General features: G+C 39.1%; 1 protein-coding gene across 2 annotated transcripts in view; it reads left to right on the top strand.

Moving 5' to 3' along the window:
* The window catches only part of DYNC1I1 (dynein cytoplasmic 1 intermediate chain 1), a 215,259-nt gene that overhangs the window by 127,827 nt on the left and 66,208 nt on the right, over nucleotides 1-21,224 (top strand). For both annotated transcript variants that reach the window (XM_081932257.1, XM_081932256.1), the window contains exons 10-11: nucleotides 12,741-12,887; nucleotides 20,230-20,343. In XM_081932257.1, the coding sequence (XP_081788383.1) occupies nucleotides 12,741-12,887; nucleotides 20,230-20,343 (261 nt within the window). The remainder of the gene's footprint in view (nucleotides 1-12,740; nucleotides 12,888-20,229; nucleotides 20,344-21,224) is intronic.

Genomic DNA, 21,224 nt, shown 5'->3' with positions numbered 1-21,224 from the left:
ACATTTTCCTAAATTCCCTCAGATGTTCATGTCCCAGAATGTTTGTTCTTTGAGTACAGAGAAATATTATACTAATATATTAAAAAATTCAGGTCAAGTGTACCCTATTTTTCCTATGAACAATAGAAGATTCCAAACTAAAAATGGAGACCATGCTGATATTCAAACTATGACTTTGTTGTTTAGTTAAAGACAACAATAAACAAAATAATAAATATAGAAAAACAATATTATTAAAAATATAAAAGTCACTTATAGAATACCAACTGCCTGGTACAGAAGAATAAAATATGCACCACAATGCACGACAATGGACCCATTCTAAAGTATCATTAGCTGAAATCTCTGACCTAATGATATAATCAGATCTCGAGGAGCTTTCAGAACATTAACAGAATGTTCCATATGGCAAGTGCCATGGCAAAAAAAGGCTTTCTGAAGCATAAAATTTAAAAGGAAATTGTGAAAGAACATGATAAAATGGGCACAGAACTTTGGCTATAATATTGAATTGGATAAATGGGAAAAATTCTGGAGAACAAACTTAAAAATGACACTATCAGTTGCATACAAGGAAAATCAGTACAAAATGTTTTACAGATGGCACCTGGCACCAACAAGGTTAGCTAAAATCTTAACAAATATGTCCCCAAAATTCTGGAAATGTGAACCAATACATGGAACATACTACCACTTATGGTGGACCTGTGAGCAGGCTAAATTTTTTTGGAAAAGGATCAAAAAGTGGCTAGAGGTACTAACAGGTATTAAAATAGAATGGAAACTTGAAGTTTTTTTTAATTAGGAATAATGACTGTGAAATATAAAAAATAAATTCAGTATTTAATATTACATATAATTACAGCAGCAAGGATTGCCTTTGCCCAGAAATGGAAAAACAAATTAATTCCAAGCGAAGATGAAATAATAAGAAAGGTTATGGACTGTGCTGAAATGGACAAATTAACAAAAGAAATCCAGGGAAAAGAAGAAACAGAATACTACCAGATATGGGATAAATGGTATAGGTCCGTGATGGCAAACCTATGGCACACGTGCCACAAGTGGCACGCGGAGCCATTTGTCAGGGCACACGAGGCGCTGCCCTGTCAGCTGGCCAGCGCACATGCGCGCACTGGCCAGCTGAGTTCACCTTTTTAAAAGCTATTTTTCGCCTTCCCCAGGCTCCAGAGGCTTTATAGGAGCCTGGGGAGGGTGAAAAGAGCCTCCTCCGCCCCCCCCGGAGGCCCTCCAGAGGCTTCAGGGAACGTCCGGAAGCTTCCTTGACGCCTTTGGAGCGCTTAAAACCACCCTCCGAGCAAACCGGAAGTGTTCCGAAGGCTTTAGGGACTGTCCGGACGGCGGAGGGAGGGGGGACTCTATAGCCTTCCTGCCATGCGTCCCGCACAGGAATCCGTCCCCTCGGGGCTTTGCGCGGGCGTCGCAAGAGTTAAGCTGAAAGGGAGGGGAAGGGGGAAGGGGAAAGCGAAGGGGGCTTTGTTGTCCTCCTTCTCCTTCTCCTCCTTTCCCCCTCCGGCTCGAACGCGGCGCCGGGGCCCGGCAGGCAGCAAACAAGTCGGAACCTGCCGACCGGAGGAAGAGGGCGAGAGGCGGGTCCCGTGAACGGCGGCGGCGGCAGTGGCAATAGTCGCAACTCGGCGGCGGGGAAAGGCTGGGAGACAAAGGAGGGGAAAGGCGGCAGGCAGCCGAGCTCCGAGGACGGAGCCGCCCGCAGGGCTGAGCACGATGCGGTGTGGGGCCGCCCGAGGCCGGGATCAAGGCGGCTGCGCAGCCTGCCTGGCATGGCGCAGCTAGAGGAGGCGGCGGCGAGGGCGGTGCGGCCGAGGCCCGACGGACTTCCCTTCAGCCGAGCCCGTCCTGGCGGCGGCGGCGGCGATGTGAAGGCCGGGCCCTGGCGAGCGAGCCGAGGCTGGGCGGAGCGGCGCAAGGACGCCAGGCCCGAGGCGCCGCGCGGCGGAGGCGATCCGGGCCCGGGCGATGGAGACGCACGTCTGGTGCCTGTTCGGGGACCGTCCCGAGGCTTCCCTGAAGCCTTCGGAGTGCTTAAAATGACCCTCCGAGCAACCCGGAAGTCACTTCCGGGTTGCTCAGAGGATGCTTTTAACTGTTCCAAAGGCTTCAGGGAAGCATCCAGACGTTCCCTGAAGCCTCCGGAGGGCCTCCGGGTGGGCGGGGGAGGCTCTTTTCGTCCTCCCCAGGCTCCTATAAAGCCTCTGGAGCCTGGGGAGGGCGAAAAAAGCATGTAAAAATGGGGGGCGCGCGTTGTACGCGCATGCGCACTGGGGGGCGCACATTGCATTATGGGTGCGGCACGCCCGCACACGACCCCCCCGCACTCCCCCCACTTGTGGCACGCGAGCCAAAAAAGGTTCGCCATCGCTGGTATAGGTGGATGGAGGAAAGAAACAAGGATCAATGAAGGAAGACAGCAAAGCCCGAAAATAGTAGTTAAGGAGAATTATATATGTATCCAAGTGGTTTAAACTTACTAGAGGTAATCAGCCAATATAGCAGACAGAGGAGTAGGATAAGAGGGTTAAGAATGGTGAAATACAAATGAAATATAGAAGGGGAAACAATATAAGGTGAGCGATATTGATTGGCAATTGCTATTAGAAAGAACAGGAAGTTCCTCTTTGTATTGTATTGTGTAAATGTGGTATATGTCTAAATATTGTTTGTGTGTATTTTACATGTTTGTAAATAAAATTTAAAACTTTAAAAAAAAGAAAAGAAAGGCTTCCCTCCTGGGATCCACCAAAGTCCCTAACAGATGGAACCCAAAGCTCTGCCAGATCAAATGCAATGCAATGATGTAATTGGGGAGAGACAGTCCCTAAGATAGCCCATAGCATGAATGGCTTTAAAAATCAAAGCCAACATCTTAAATTTGACCCAGAAGTAAACTGGCAACCATTGCAACTCTGCATTGGGTCAAGCTTCCAGATACTCTTCAAGGATAGTACCATTAGAGTGTATTACATTCCAACTGGTGGTAACTGGATATGAGTGATTGAGAATAAAGTCTAAAAGGACTTCGAGAATGCATGTCAGGTTTGTATAGGGCAGTGTAACCCAGTCCAACACTAAAGATGGAATAATCCAGAAATGTCAGGTCTCAAAATCCAAAGCCACTCATTCTTGCCAGGGTTCAATTGAAACTTATTTTCCCCATCCATATGCTCATACCTTCTAAGCATCAGGATAAGATACTCATAGCATCACTTAATTCACCAGAGATAGAATAATTGGGTATCATCAGCATACTGATACTTCACCCCATGGCAATGCATGAGCAAGTGCCATATGTATGCTGAATAAGAAAGAACCCTGAACCCTGTGACAACCCTTAATCCTCTGAGTCAATCCTGATGGATATCATGGCCAATGATATTGAAACCCACTAAGAGATCAAGTAGGATTAGGATGCTGCTCTTTTGAAAGACCAACCAAAAGTGTAACCAATGCTGTTTCTGTTCCATACTCAAGCTTCAGAGATCTCAACAAAATCTATGAAGCTGCTCAGCAACCAAATTCCCAATCACCTTCTTCCCCCAAAGGTAGACTAGATATTGTCTAGTATAGCAGGAACAACTGATGGCTTCTGGGGGAGGGGGGGACCAAAACCTTTTAAGATGTAAAGCAACCACCTACTCACTCAGAGAAGAATTAATTACTACTAGAACCCACTCAGATAATACCATCTGGGCTAATTTAATAAGCTAGGAAGAACATGAATCTAATGAGCAGGTGGATAAGGTCACAGTCATAAGACCTCAATCTTAGAAATGGAAAGTTTGAACTCCCCTAAGATCTCAAGTCTGGAGAGCTTCACTGCCAAATCAGAAATGGATCAAAGTAGCTCAAGCAGAGAGATTTCAGTGTAGCAGAGAGATTGATACAACAACAGTTTCAACTACTCTGTAGAGCCCAAACTAATAAACTGGTTGTAACATTTGATGACCAGTGATCTCATTCTCCTCAAAGCCATGAGAGATTCTCAGGTGACAATTGCCGCACCATACCCTGCCCCAGAATCTTTGTTGATGCCACACCTGAAACCTAGCTGGGCATATCTCTGAAAGGGCTTCACCACCTGCTGGATTCAGCCAGGTGTTAATGATATGTGCCAGGTAAATCCTCTCATCAATTATTAAATTACTAATGAGGGAGACCTTATTACAGAACAATCTGGCACTTATAAACAGCAGCCAGAAGCCAGGGTCATTGAAGATGTCCTGACAAGGTATTGGCACTGAGATCAAGGAACTGGGATGCAAAACCAGTCCCACATTCCCCAGAATGGCCACTCCCTGTCTTCTATTATATCTCCTTATGCCTGCCACCACAATTATATTATGGTGTGCCTCCATCTCAGCCCCAAAGAGTAACCCCATTCCTATATCCAAGCCTTTTAAGATCCAAGATGGAAAACTTCCCTTTGTCCTCTTTAACCAGGCCTGGAAGGAGAAGCTGGGCACCCTAAGACATTTTAGCTTCATTACTCTTGGTGCCATCAGGATTCCCAGCCATGACCATCCCACTCACTGTAACATATACTCAGCAGCACATTCATAAAGAGTCTCTTTGGGTCATGAGATGGGCAGCATATTTATTAATTAATTTAATTAAAAAGAACACTAATAATCTTTTGTTCTTTTTGCAGTGTAGGGGTTGTTATGGATATGGACAGTATGTTATGTAGGAGTGTGTTGTAAACATTGGAACTAGGCTCCTTCAGATACTAAGATGATGTCACATTTCACATAAGGTTTTTGTCAAAAGCTACTGAGATAAGTCATCATTGCTGATTTCACTATATGTGAAGATACATATGGATTCATTAACAAAATTGTAGGTTTACTTTTCTCTGCTTACTTTCATCTGTTTTTTTCTCCCTAAATTTAACAACAAATAAAATAAAAGTAACTAACCTTTAGAGATTGGATGACAAATCTACAAGCCACATGTGGTGTTTACCATCCCCCATCATTCTTAGTTGGCATCAGTAGAAATTGGCAACAGAATGTCCCATGTGGGCTTTTGCCATACAAGGAAGTAGAAGACATATGTAGAACTATAATTATTTTGAAGTTTGGGCAAGGGAATTGAAGGCTAACACTCTCAAATGTTGCACATATCAGGAACAGAGATAAATAGTATCCTGCCAATTATCACCTTAATGATTTTTGCAATTTTGATATTTGTTTTATGACTACATATTTAATTATATCTCACAATAGAATAGTCTGTGCTATTTTATTATCATAACTTATATAAGCTTATTTCCCAAGCTATCAATACAGCAGTGTAATGTTCAATTAATTTCAGATTATGCCTAATTAGTTACTGACATGACTTATAAATGATGCATTAATGCAAGAGAACGCTTTGGGCGACTGTAAAAGCAACATTTAAATTAAAAGATAGGAAGGAATTACTGTAATTATAAAATGTGTCCAAGTGATAAAGTGTAGAATTATAAATGTTAATGAATTAAAAACAAAGCAAGAAATGTAAATTTAACATGATAAACATGTGCTTATCTAGTATTAGATTTCTTCGGGTCTGCTTTTAAATTTTCAGTTTAATTGATGACCTCTTAAAAATCCACCAGATTTGCATGAATTAGAATTCAGGTGACAGCAATAGTTGCATTTAATTTGTAAACTAAAGGTAGTCCTTGACGTATGACTGTAATGGAATCTGCTCATGTTGTGATAGTCACAAAATGGGTCATCATGTGACCAACCTGATTTAATGGCCTTTTTGTGGCAGTTGTTAAGTGAATCACTGTGATCATTAAATGAATGCAGTGGTCTTTAAACAAATCTTTTGTTTGCTATGGGGCATTTTAGCCAAAACCCAGAAATAAACTCAGGTCTTTGGCAAAATGTTGTAAATTGTGGTCATATTATTATTGTCACAAATGTGGCTGGTTGCTGAGCATACCAAATGTGGTCACATGGTCAAGGAAAGCTTTGGTGGCCGGAATTGTAAATACCTTTTCATGGTATTTACAATTGGGGTATTGCTTCTATTGTTACTTTGAACAGTTGCTAAGTACCTTGTAAGAGTACCTGTATTTGTTTCATAATTTGACAGTCTTTTATGTCCAGTTCAATTTTCTGAAAGTTGAGAGCAATATTTCTGTGGGGCTCAAAATGAAGTATACTAAATTTGTTGTTTCTAAAACGAATGGTGCTATAGTATTCTCTTAAATATTTTTATTATTAGATCAATACTTTCTTCCTTCTTCTCATCTTCCTTTCTCTTTTTTGTCAGCTAAATATTGCATACATAGAGCCCTCTCTTTTTATTCCAACAATCCTGTAAAGTAGGGCTGAGAATGAGCCAAAATAAATGAATGTATTTCCACAATTAGGGCCTTCATAGTGATAACCTCTTAACAAATATTTTGACTGATTTTACTAACCTGTTAATATATAGTCACAACAGTCCACTTCATTGGGCTGTTGACTTTAATAGAGAATATGAAGTGACGGAAAAATATTGTATTGACATAGAATGTGTCAATACACATCCTATGTCAATACATAGGATTAAAAAAAAGGAGCAAAGGAGTTTAAATGAACATTTTGCTCTATGATTTCCATGTTTCAATACTCTGGGAAAAATTAAAAATAAAAAGGATCTGTAAACCCAAAGTAAAAGGCATTTTACTTGAGCCTATTTAACAGGAAAATTTTGTGCGTTATGATAGATAATTCATTATGATTTATCACGCTGCGTTCCTTGACTTGGAGGATGCCCAAACACAACTAAACTAACATAGGGATTGAGTTACTTCTTATTTAGAGGGAGGGTGGTCTCACAGGGGAAGAACGGTGTTATTTGACAAGCTGAAGAGCTTCTTTTGTAGCTACCTGTGTTGTACTTAACCTTTTTAACATTAGGTGCTTAGTTCAATCAAATGTTTTTTGACAAAAATGAAGAGTGAAAATTGTGGTATGCCCTTTTGGAAGAAAAAAAAAAGAGGTTTCTTATTATCATATTTTTTTTAAAAAAATAATAATCAGGCTGTAGATTTCAGGGCATAAAAGCATGTTATAAATTATTGCAAAATTGAACTTTAATTTTTTTTTCTAGATCATGTGGCTGTCAGGCCTGCTGCCGGTTCCTTTTAAAATCTTTGGCCTGCCACACTCTCCATTATTTTACTATGTTTCTTCATTAGTGGGGAATTGGGAGGGGGAATAATAAGGAGTAAAATGTGTTGTTGTCAAAATAAAAAAAAATACTTTCTAGAAGCCCAAGGTCATCTTTTGTCTCTACACCTCTGAGCCTGACTGGAACTGGATGGGTGGAATTGCCAGCATGGCAGTGAAAGATTGGACCATGTGATGGACTTGTGGGTGTGGGGGCAAGATCATGAACTTTCAACTGGGTGGGAAACCCAGGAAGTTTTCAGATTCGGGTTTTCCACAGATGTGCCAACATGTCTCTCTTAATAAATTGGAAGTTTGAGGAAAGTTCTGCCTTGGACTCTGATTTAATTTTGGATGATATTTGGAACACTGACGTTGGCATTTAATTAAATAAGATGAAAGATCAGAATAATCTCTTTTTAAGCGTATTTAAATGTATATTTCATTAGAGTAATGCCATGCGCCTTAGAAATAGGTGTAATTATCATTTCCTGCTTACGACAAGTAAAAACAAAACTGGAATCTAATGTAATCCTAAAGTTACACTTTATGGTTCTATAGTTCACTTTATTTCTTGCTAAAAATTGATTTGTTTATTTATTTACTGGACTTATATATGGATCTGCACTTATAAAATGGAACTGGCCTTGGGTCTATCTCCAAGAATATACTTATGAATGAGACAGAAATGAAAGATCCATATTCCAAGTCTTGTTAAGATCTTAAAATGCTTGAAGTTTATAAATAGTTGTTAGGTAACTAACTTTATGACAGACTGCAACAATTTGGCAAGGAAGATATGTCTGATGGTGTACTCTGACCAGTCTGTGACCGCCAAAAAATGTTGCTGGATTGGTCAGGCCCTACCAGCTATGGAGTAGTCATCTCAGAATTAAATGCTGGAGTTGTCAAAGAATAGCAACAAAGAAATGGAGAACGCAACACATACCTAACCCAGCCTCCCTGTTTGTCTATTTCCCTCAGATGTGATGAGGGTAGTCTGCAGCGAAGTAAGAGTGCATTTGTAAAAAGCTCCTGCATCAAAGAGCAATATGGTAGTCCTGACAGTCAATGTATTGGGCTACTCTTTATAATAATGACCTCTCCATTTTTAAAATTACTCTTACATATTCTAAATTTCAGCCTTCCAATCTTTTTTACCATTGTAAGAAATTATCCACTTAGATCTCTGCAATTCAATGTAACGTATTTGATAAATTTGTTCTTTCCCTTCTTTATAATGCAGGTAGCCCATTTTTGAAAACTTCGTGTAAACAAGTAATTAGAATTAGAATTCTTTAGGAAAGGCAGACATTGGCAAATCTTTGAATCGCAGCATGTCTGCATACCTGCATTATGAATGTTGCTCTGAATTGTCTGAATTTCCTGATGCACCATTCTCTTTCTTTCAGGGACTTAATACTTTTTCAATAAAAATAAATTCAATTTGTGGCTCTATTTCAAGTCAGTTGGTTTGATGGTAGGAGTAGAGCTATACCAGTTTTGGATTTAGAGAGCTGTATGGCTGGCTTTCTTTTCATGTGGTTGCATGAGACATTCTTAGAAACCCCAAACATTTTTGAAGATCCTCTACTGGAGACATTCACAATTCATCCCTCCCTTTTTACCATTAATCCTTCATGTTTTAACAAGCACTAAAGTTAAGGCAGCCTACACTCTTTCCTGTCAAATTGCCCTGCTTTCCCATATTATTTTTCTTGAATAGAGCAATCTGCCCCCTCCAGTCCATATCCTTGTAAATCAAAGGAATAGATGTCAACACATGCCATATGAAAGTCTAAACTTCCTTTTTTTAATTAAATGGGATTTTTACATTTGGTTTGAAGTGTTTGCTTTTCTTTTATTTCCCATTTTTTGCATATGCATACACAAATACAAATATATATATATTCAAAATCTATGAATTGTTTTTATTGGGGAAAATCTCACTTTTCCCTCTGAAACCACAAGTAATTTCCAGCTACAAAATCCGCAATATCCTTCCCTAACTATTTAAAAGTTGATGCTTTTTTCTAAAGTAAATGCTGTATTTCTTTTGGTCAATACTTTTGGTATTTCCCTAATGGATAGTAAACTTTTTTTAAAAAAAGAAACGTCAATCAATTCTGTTATGTAATGTTGTTATTTAGAATCAAATTGTCTTCTTTGTGATGATTATAGAAAAATTGACCTTTCAGTACAATTTATTTCACAGGATATTTTACTATATACTTTGAAATGTACAAATCTAGCTGTAATCCTATCTTTTCATATAGCTGACAAGATGCTTGAGGGAAAGTAATGATCTCATATGAATTTATGGATCTATAAATATAAGCTAAAAATCAAAATATATCGTAACCTGAAGAATCTGAGCTATAATTGTCATTTCTAAAGTTCTGTGATATTCTAATATTCTAATACGTAACGTTTGTAAAATCCTGAAGTATTTTAATACATAATGTTTTCTATTTGAATTGGAAATGAGGAGCATTCTTCAAATTGATCCAATATTTATTTGTAAAGTAACTAATATGGAGGCGAATGTTGCCACCAGTGAAACACTTTTTCTATAGAACATCATCCCACTTTGACATGCTAGGCAGACATCTAGGGAGATCTATTCATTGTGGGGTCCTTGGTGTTCTCTGAGCTTGCTTGTTTTTTTACAGACATTTCATTACCCTAAGTAACATCATTAGTGCTAGTAAGGCGTGCTATTTGCTGTCAGTTTATATTCAGCTTAACCAAAGAATCCCTAACACTGCCCCAGCCACACAGACAGACAAGACACCAGAATGTATACTGACAGCAAACAGCACTCCTTACAAGCACTGATAATGTTACCTAGTTAGGGTAATGAAATGTCTGCAAGAAAACAAGCAAACTCAGCGAGTACCCTTATTTTAACTCTAAGTTACAAATAGTCTCCTTTATTAGTTTATTCAGTGTGTTCAATGCATCTATTTACAGTAGATATGAGTTATGCGCAGCAATTATTCTATCATCTTATTCTATCAAGTGGCATCTTAATTTCCATTGTTATAAATTAATATCAGTGGTAAATATAACTTGAATGATAACTTATTTATTAACTTACTAGATTTGAGAAATTTGTTTCATTTAGATATGTTTCAATTGTCCAGCTTTTTTCCTCCCTTACACCTACTCAGAAAATCAAATCTGACAAATGATTTTGAATGTTGTTTGTGGACTTACTTTGGGCCTTATAAGAAAGGAAAGAAAAAAATACTTAGTCTTTTTAAGAGAGCTCTAGATCCCTTCATTAGAATGAAAGTGGGGAAAGAACAAACTAGATGGAGTTGAGGGGAAGAAAAGAAGAAACTGGACCCATAAGGAAAAAAAAGAGGAGATGCTATGTTCGGGAATTAGAAAAAGATTTGCAATTCTTCAGGAAAGCATTCAGGTTGAACCTTCAGTGTCAGAAGTTTTTTGTAGTTCCCATCCATTTGTTTGCTTTCAGCCATATCTTCTGCTCTTCTGAGAGGATGTTACAAACACCCAATTCCAATTCACAAGTCAATATTTGGAAATGAGAAATCTTGGAAGATAAATATATTCTCTCTGTACCTCTTCCTATTTCCACAGTTCTCAAATGAAATAGTATTTCATCACACAATAAATAATCCAGGGAACAACATCAATATTGTTGAAGAACTTCAACAAATGCAAACCCAAGTCTTGTTTATATTAGTATAATTTTTATTTAGCACTCTTCTTTTTGGCGGAGAGCCGTCCCTACATATGAAAACACTGATATAAGCTTCCACTTCACACTCAACATGTGTTTGTCAGATGTGGGCGCTGAGTCCAGCTTCCTATCCAACATAATGCAAATGGCTATCTGTTATGAGTGTGTTCATCTGTGGTTAAAGAGTTGAGACACTACTAATCCAAATCTGGTTTGCATTAGTTAACCAAATTAAAACAGCACAGCACAGCCTCAGCTTGTACAAAATGAGCGTCTTCAGATCTGTTCCTACTAAACTCAGTGATATATAGCAGTGTAAAAAAAGCAGAGAGCAGCATTCATTCTAGACCAATCCCATGTGGTCTGGTATTTTAGTCCAGTGGGAAGCTTATGAATTACTGTTTAAAAGTATATAATTCTATTATTTTTCAAAAGTTCATATTGCAATCAGTTGATATTAGCCAATTCCATGGGCCAGTTGTGCTAGATCAATAAATAATTACCTAGTGCTTGTTCCTTTTCAAATCATGGTTTTATTCAGGGTTTTGTATATTCCATTCTACATTTAGTGCATCAGATCAATGCTGAACAGCTTTGTACACCAGAAAATTGTATATGTTATATGGTCTTGTATCATTTAACCCAGAGGTGGGGAAAACCTGTCCTATGAAGTCACCTTCTCCTGAACTGTTACGAACACAAATCTCAGATGGTTTAGATTTGTTGAAATATTCTTGCTACTTTCTTCAGTATAGTTTATATGTCTATGTCTGTCTGTCTATCTATCTGTCTGTCTGTCTGTGTGTGTGTGTGTGTGTGTGTGTGTGAAGGAAAAGGAAATAAAATATATCCTGTATCGCAGATATTACATTTGAAATTATCTGTCTGCTGTCACTTCATGCAAGATTTGTCATTAGTGATGAAAAATACGATCTGATTAAAACAGTACCTCCTAACTTCAGTGTAAAAAGATATATTTCATATCTGGTTTTTGGTTTTGGATTTGCTATAATTTGCAAATATGGGATGGCAGATTACACTGCTGCTGAAGTTTAAAGACTCTCTGCTGAGTATTTCTACAACTTATTGCATGACAAAAAATATCCACTGAAAATAATGCTAACTATTGCTTTTTTGACACCTTTTTTGGTATTTGAGTACATGGTAAAATACTAAATAGTTATTTAATACATGAAACATCTAATGGTATATGAGGGTATTGGGTATTTTATGATTGTTTTACTGCATGGGACTAGCCCACATGAAGTAAAACTTCTGCCTAAGGTACTTTTACCATGGATAGCTTTGAGGTTTTACCTATATCAGCTGTCATTTAAATTCTTGTCAACTCAACAGGCACTTCATTTGTTGATATTTGCAAAATTCAGTGATGGTTTGACTATGCCATTGAAGATCTAGCACCCTGAATAGATCTTTTTCATAACTTAATTTTACATCTGTAATATTCAGTAGAAGTAGTCCCCCCCCCTAAAATAACCATTTATGTTCACTAATAATTTGCTATTTATCATATTTTGACACAAATGTGTATATGTCTGGTGCAACAAAACAGCTAAATTATCACAGATATTAACAAAGAAGAAGACAAGCTGGGAACTAAATAGCCCTTTTTGGATGTGGGTACATTAAGTGAATAATTTAAAATGGAGGGAGCATACCATTCCACTATTACATTTTTGAAACTTTTCAATGAATTAGGCATCAAAGGAATGTTTGTCTCAGATATTAAATCTGAATCATTTTCATAACTAAAACAAAATAAAGTGACGTAAAATTAATTTTTTTTCATATTTTCTACACTTTCTCATTTGTTCTAGTCTTCTGTGATGTCCGTCTGTTTTGCCCGCTTTCATCCAAACCTAGTTGTTGGAGGAACCTATTCTGGCCAAATTGTGCTGTGGGACAATCGTAGCCACAGGAGGACACCAGTTCAGCGTACACCTCTTTCTGCAGCTGCGCATACGGTAAACATAATCTAGTGATTTATGGAATTAGCAGGATGTAGCATGTAAAGTGTTACTTGTTAAAAATAAAAATATTCAATTGTCAAAGAAAGGTGGAATTGTAGGGTTGCAAGTGACTGGGACAGGGATCATTCCTTTTGTTTTAACGGTGCTAAACTGCTTTTCCTTATTTTTGGTCCATTCTCCTCTCCCTCTTCTTTTAAAGTGGCGTGGGCGATAATGAATGAGAAAGATTATGGAATAATAGCCTGGTAATCCTACAATCTTGTTTGGTTCAAATCATGGTAAATCCACCATTCCAAAATTTGCCAAATTACCTTGTACACATTCCAGAGAAAATAAGAAAGAAACGCATGACAAGTATTCTTAGAATGGCTGCTTACATTTCAGCTATTTTTTGTTACAAAAAGACTGAACAGTAAAATATGTTAATATACTAAAATATAATACGGTTAATCCTCGACATACAACAGTTCCTTTAGTGACTGTTTGAAATTATGATGGCACTGAAAAAAAATTACACTGAAAAAATGACATGGCCATTTTTCACCCTTATAAATGTTGTAGCATTCTCATGGTCATGTGATTTACATTCGGACGTCTGACAATTGGTCCATATTTATGACTGTTGCAGTGTCCCGGGATCATGCGATGATCTTTGGCAACTTTCTGATGCAAAGTCAATGAGGCAGCCAGATTTACTTAACAACCGTATTACTAATTTAACAATTAACAAATGTGTCAAGAAAAGTCGTAAAATGGGACAAAACTTACTTAACAAATTTCTCACTTGGCAACATAAATTCTGAGCTCAGTTGTGGTCATAAGTTCAGGACTACCTGTATACACCTTCATAATGAAGATATATAATGAATATATATCTTTTCAGAATGTAAGAAATATTTAAAACAAAGTTTATTCAAAATGTATATTGTGTCAGGGTTCCAAATATCATCCAAAATTAAATCAGAGTCCAAGGCAAAATATTTCTCAAAGTTCCAATTTATTAAGAGAGCCATGTTGGTCTGGGAAAACCTGAATCTGAAAGCTTCCTGGTTTTCCTCACCCAGTTGAAAGTTCAAGATCTTGCCACCACACCCGCAAGTTCATCACATGGTTCAGTCTTCCATTGCTATGGTGGCAGTTCCACCTATCCAGTTCCGGTCAGGACAAAGGATGACCTTGGCTTTCTGGAAAGAATTTTGTTATGGCTACATATTATCTAACTCCGTACAATCCCCCTTCCCATTTTCCCACAATAGAAAATGCATAGTAGAATAATAGAAAGTGTGGCAGGCCAAAGATCCAATAAAAAGATGGCTGCAGGCCTGATATGTTGATTTTAGTGGAACTTCAATTTGTTATATTGTAGGTCTCTGTTGTCTGCATAATATAACTAAACACAAAATGTCGTGTTTGAGAATAATCATTCTTGTCCTTCCCTAAGGTGCTTTGGAGAATACGTTGACCTCTCTCTTCTCTGTGACAGCCCTTTTAGTTCTGGAAGACACCTATCATGTCACCCATGACCTTTCTCTTCTATAGGCTAGACGTTCCCTTAACCATTATCATACGGTTTAGCCTCCAGACACTTTATCATCTCTGTTGCTCTTCTCTGCTTTCTTTCTAGTGTCTCAACATCTTTGGTGTATCATGTGCAGTGTAGATTAACATTATTACTTCTTGTGATCTTGATGCTATCACTCTATTAGGAATAGCACTTTGACTTAAATACTGTTTCATAGTGCTTTACAGCCTTCTCTAAGCAGTTTATAAAGTCAGCATATTTTCCCCACAGTCTGGTCTTCATTTTACTTACTTTGGAAGGCTAGAAGGCTGAGTCAACTTTGAGTCAATCAGGATTGAACCGCTGGTAGTCAGTCAACCTGCAATACTTCTTTCCAACCACTGTGCCACCATGGCTCTGGATGCAGGCCTGCATTGGGTTTTTTTGGCATCTGCAGCAATTGCTGGCTTAATTTTAAGTGGTGGCCCACTAGGACATCTAGATTTCTCTCACAGTTTCTACTGTTGAAACAGGTATTGCTTATTCTAGTGTTTCGCAGTCTTCGGACTAGGAACTTGAAGATGTGTGAATTTCATTTCCACAATCAGCATGGAGATAGTATACTACAAGACCATGAAAGCATAATAACAACAATTCTCTAGACATGCTATATTTTTACCTTGAGAATGAAACCATATGTACAAGCTTACTGTAGTACTAAATTAGAATTTCTCTCTGATGCAAACTGGAACATACATAATTTGTTACCACCAGCTACTGGTTTCTAAATTTCCTGAGCATATTCCTGTATATTGATGCCAAGGTTCACAAGAAAAGATCTGTACCACATTTTACTTCTAAATCTTCTTTCACGCCTACTACAAATCTGCATTGGGAATAACAGGAAATTTTAATTATTATTATTTAAATGAAACCTCTGGCATGATGATTTCATTTCCAAAATAAATAAAAACAAGATGGCATCTTCTTCTTGGACAGGAAAGTGAGTTCTTTCAGAGATTCTCTCTGAAAAGTAGAGTTGTAGTTTCCATCTCCTCCCCTTTTTCCCTGCTTCCCACTTGGTATTAGAAACATCCTTTTCAATCTGCAGTGATATTTATTGCTTATGAAATTGACAGCTGACAGCGCTTATTAAAGCCAGGCTTTCCCCAAGAATGTACTGTGAGGAAAATGGGAATCCATTTTCATGCTACTGAATGTTGCCCCACCTATCTGAACTTTAGCCTCTTCTGTCCTTGCAGTTCCCAATTTTGGAGACTATATTACCAGCTTGCATAAGCACCATAGTGAGGAGGGCAAATGTCCAGTAAACTTCTATATGAAATGACTTAGGTTTGGGTTATTTCATACAGAGCACATGTGAAAGACCGTTTCTGTCAGACAAATGAGTAAGAGGCAAATGGAGAGATATTTAGACATATCAAAAGTAGTTCAAAACTTAGAGTCTCAGAATCAAGAAGTTTGGTTTGAATGCATGTGTGCACACGTACCAACTGAATTATAGTTCTTATGTGATGTCTATGGTTCCAAAAGCTTATGAAGTTTATTTCTTCAGGGATAGGGCTGGTGAGAAATAAATGGAGGTATATGAAGTTCTTCTCAAATCACTATGAAAATATTACATGCAAATGTATTCTTAAATGCTAATGTAAACCATCTGGATTTCTAGAAAGTGGGTGGCATATAAATCAATAAATTTCAGTGGTCAGTTTTTGGAAAAAAAATCTGGAAGAAGATTTAAAGCAGATGAGGTGTTTCACATCTCCATAAAACTATCTATAGTATTCTCCCTCTGTGGAGTTCCAGTGTATATATTTGTAAAGAAACATTTTAAAGAAAAGGCAGCAAGGATTGATAAATGAAAGCAGGGGTGGAGGACAGAAAACTAAGACACATTAAAAGTATGCAACATTTTTGAATGAACATATAAAGTGAGTGAAATCTATGAATGTAAATAGGAAATTATTAATGGAGGGACAAAAATGTATGTTCCAAAGTATGAATGGGTGCCTTTAATATTGTTGCAGGTGCATATGAAATAGACATTAGTGAGAATGGAAGAACCAGATATGAGTTTTTTTTTGGGGGGGGATTTTCTCCCTAGTGATGGAGGCAGCATCCAGGCTGGGTTAACCTTCATTCAATCATATTGAGGACTGAGTCTGGTAACATTGTTAAGCTCCGCCCCTGTTGCTAGGTAGACCCAGCTTTCGACTCAGTCCTTCAAAGAGGACGGCTGCGTCATCGCTTATCTCCGATCTGAATTACTATCTTTTGATCTTGGTACATTGTGGATTGTGAGTAATTGAATAATTGTTGAAAGAGCAGTGGCACAGAGACCTGACAGCACTAAGGTCCTCAGAGATCAAGCTTTTGGTGGGTTGGAGCTTCTAAGCCCTCTCAGGGCACGAAGGCTGACAGTGCCTGAGGTAACCATACTGTCTGTAAAGGGCCCATTTCGCCTCGCCTGCACCTTCTCAGTCTCTGAACCTTGCTGGGGAACCATTCCTGGCTGCGATCGTCCCTGTGCGGCCCTTCTTCCTTGTGCAGGCTTGTCACTATTGGGAAACGCTCCGCCGCTCCTGTTAACCAGTTGAGCGGCGAACCGCGGCAGTTCCTTCACGAAAAGGAAACAAATTTTAAAATACACCAAACGGCTGCGGAGCGACCCAGAAGGGAGCGCCGAAGATTTCTAGCGTGCACAGCGCAGCGGCGAGAGAGAGGCTGATTAATACCTTCCATTGCCGATTGCAAGAAGCGGGCTGCGTGACCATTGCAAAAGGGCGCGAATCGCCATTTTAAACTGCTGTCAAAAATTTCCAAAATGGCGGCCACCATTAATTCTGAGGCTTCTGCAGTGCAAGAGAGACCTGAACAGATACAAGCCACTCAACCAGGCAACGTGGCCTTGGCGCCTCAAGCTTCCCCTCAGCCTTCCACATCTGGAGGCAGGGGTTCTATCTCCACAAAAAAGAAGCCTGAAAAAGCTGCATCAAAGTCAAAAAAAGCAAAAAAAAAGCCTCCAGCTCACGGTATGAGCAGCAGAAAGACAAGGCATTGGAGTGCATTCTAAGAGGGCAGCCAGCAAAATGGCTCCTTCTCCTCAGGCTACTGATAGGCCTCAACAGGCCCTAGGTCAGTTCTCCCTGCTGATGTCTCCTGATGACAGGCTTCATAGAGAGGCTCCTATTAACCCTATTTTCCCAATTGATGTCTCAAATATATGGGGGACATCTCAGGAACCTCTGGTTTCTATGCCTGACAGTGGTGTTACGCTGCCACCTATGGTCCAGAGACTGGATTCTCTCCCCTCTACCTCTGTTGCACCACATCTAGGCTGGCACCTCCGATGCTCTTGCCAAATTTTCATGAATTAATTGCCAGTGCCATTTCACAGGGCATTACAGCAGGCATACAGCAGAGGGAGGCCCTTTCCCAGAGGCAGGCTCCTGCCACAGCCCCTCCAAAAACAATGCCAACCATAGGATCACTGCGCATTCCACTAGAAGTGCGTCAACCTCCGCAGTGTGGGTGGCTCAGGCATCCTTACAGGAAATCTGTAGGGCTGCCACCTGGGCTACACCTAATGCCTTCATTAAGAACTATAAGACGGATTCATTTGCATCAGCAGAGGCGGCCTTTGGTCGCAGGTTACTGCAATCGGTGGTTGGGGCTGATGCTTCATTACCACAGTCTTAGACCCTCCCTGGGACAGTTACTGCTTTGGTACATCCCAGCCTGGATGCTGCTTCCACCACTAGTGAGAAAGGCTGTTGGTACTTACCTGAGACACCTCTTCTCCTAGGGTGGAGGCAGCATCCAGCCCCTCCCTGATTGGGACTTGATCCTTGGTCATGCCTTGCGTGTTACTGTTTTTACCTTTGCTGTTTACCTGTTGAATAAAAAAAAGGTTGTCGTCTTGGTTATGACGCGTTAAGGACAGTCAGAGGAGATTAATGGCATAGCAGAAAGCTGCAACTGGATGTCCAGGGTACAGGTATGTTACAACTGTTGACGATGACGCACGGGGTCTAGGGTTTTTTCTTCGTCAAAAGCTGGGTCTACCTGGCAACAGGGGCGGACCTTAACAATGTTACCAGACTCAGTCTTCAATATGATTGGATGAAGGTTAACCCAGCCTGGATGCTGCCTCCACCTTAGGAGAAGAGGCGTCTCAGGTAAGTACCAACGCCCTTTCTCTGAATTTATATGATTCAGGAGAAAAGTTTTGAGATGAATGAATGGAGACTGCATAAAAAGTGATGGGCCATTTGGAGAATCAAGAATAAATAAGTATGCTAACCCTTTGAAATGTCTTTGAATATTAGTAGAACGGATTGGTAATATGTTGTTTGTTTGACGGTCCATCACCATTCGAGGAGACATCTTCAGTGTGGATTGGATTGTGCTTGTCTGGGGGAGCACTGGCCTTTAAATACCTTTCTGAGTCCTGGTCTGATTTCGGGTTATGTGATTGGCTGACTGTAATTGCTGAGTCATAGTCATTGATTTTAAGTACCATCTGTGTAAATTGGTGCTGTTGTTATTGTTTGGATGTCTTCTGAGATGTCATGGTTTAGTTTCGGGTTGATTTGATCAGCTGCATATGATGTAATCCGATTTCTTGTGTTACCTCAGATCACAAAATGTCGAACCACATCACACGCAGCTGATCAAATCTTGATCATATTCCTCGCGTTAGTTAAGGTCTTGAATCCTAGCTGTTCCCATTCATCCCTATACACCTAGAAAATGATAAACAGTTACTTCAGATTAATTTCAATGAATATTAGAACATAAATAAATCCATGACTGAAAAGCTTGTTGATATTCTTTTGCTGCTGAACTAGTTGAAAATATTTTATACAAGCCAGAGATCCATCTGGCCGTCCGGCCGTCCTCCCTCCCTCCCTCCCTTTCCTCTGTCCCTTTCCTCTTGTTTTTTTTTCCCACATTGAAGTTTATTGGCTTCTACTTTTTCAAATGTCATCCACATGCTGACATATTTGTCCCAGAGGTGCCTTTTTTTCCCTTCAAGAAGCAACTGGATTTTCTGGTTTTTCTTTGAAGACATTTTGCTTCTCATCCAAATAGCTTCTTCAGGCTCTTGGGAAAGGAAAGAAAAGCACCTTTGGGACAACCATGATCTGGATGACTGAGAATCTCCATAGACATGATAACATATACCTGTAAGTACAGATAGTCTAACTTACAACAGTTAATTTAGAGATTGCTTGAAGTTACAATAGCACTGAAAAGGTGACATATGACAATTTTTCACACTTACGACTATTGCAGTATCCCTGTAATCAAAATTCAGATGTTTGGCAACTGACTTATATTTATAACTGTTGCAGTGTCCAGGAATTATGTGGTCACCTTTTGCAGCTTTTTGACAAGCCAGATTCACTTAACAACTATGTTACTATCTTAATACTTAATTAAGTAATTAACTGAACAATGGTGGCAAGAAAGGTCGTAAAATGAGACAAAACCCATTTAATAAATGTGTCACTTAGCAACATAAATTTTGGGTTCAATTGTGGTTGTAGGTCAAGGACTACCTATATAATCTATGCTTCTATGTAATGCTGTATTTTCATAGTAATAATCATTTTATTAAGATATGACAGCATAACAGGAAGGAGCAGAGAGAAAGGAAACTTTTGAATCTCATACAGGTTCATCATATTTTGGCAAAAGAAGAAGATTGAAGTCTTGAATAACTATCCAGCTTCCATTGCACATAACCTCTGAATAGTTTGTAAAATGTTTAATCTACACCCTTTTTTTGTGTATTTTGTGTGTTTTCAGCATCCAGTCTACTGTGTAAATGTCGTTGGAACACAGAACGCTCACAATCTCATTACCGTTTCTACAGATGGCAAAATGTGTTCTTGGAGTTTGGATATGCTTTCAACTCCACAGGTGGGTTTGTTTTTATTTACACAAGAAGAAAGTGATGGCTGATACCTATTAATGGAATGTCATTCGTAAAAGCTAAAGCCTCACATCCTATGCAGACTAAAACCCATGGATGTACTTTAAAGAGTTCAGCTTGCTTCCAGCAATTGCCTCCTCTTAGAGCCAAAACCCATTTCCTTTGTCTGAAATCATGTAATTAGAGTAATGCGTTAATACTCAGGTCAGTTTCAAGTGAAAATGAAGTAATCTGTTCTAAAATACAGGTAATCAGGCATGTTGCGGTATATCAAGCATTCCGTAACACCGTTTACCCAATGTAGATTTCATTGTAATGTAGCATATATTGTAAATTTTTAATCGAATCTAGAAATAGTCATAAACAAAGAAATCACAATAAAAACTAGACAAATGCTTTTTCATATTCTTAAATATTATTGTTAGGCAATCTTTCCCAATCTGAAAACAAACAAATATGAGCCAGCATAAGGAATTTGGGAGTCTGGTGTGTATTAACTGGGGAAGGGAAAGATTTATAAGGCCACCATTTGTCACTTTAGATAACAACAATTGTTGTTAGCAGTGTTCCAATATCTCAGAGGTTGCCACAAAGAAGAAGGAGTCAAGCTATTCTCCAAGGGTTGAACAAGAAGCAATGGGTCGAAACTACTCAAGGAGAGAAGCAACTTAGAACTAAGGAGAAATTTCCTGACAATTAGAACAATTAATCAGTGGAACAACTTGCCTCCAGAACTTGTGAATGCCCCAACACTGGAAGTTTAAAAAAAGATGTTGGATAACCGTTTGTCTGAAGTGATGTAGGGTTTCCTGCCTAGGCAGGGGGTTGGACTAGAAGACCTCCAAGGTCCTTTTCAACTCTGTTTTCT

This window comes from Natrix helvetica (assembly GCF_964273705.1).
Source record: "Natrix helvetica genome assembly, chromosome: Z".
Lineage (NCBI taxonomy): Eukaryota > Metazoa > Chordata > Lepidosauria > Squamata > Natricidae > Natrix > Natrix helvetica.
The sequence above is the reverse complement of the archived record's forward strand: the minus strand, read 5'-3'. Positions and strand labels throughout refer to the sequence as shown.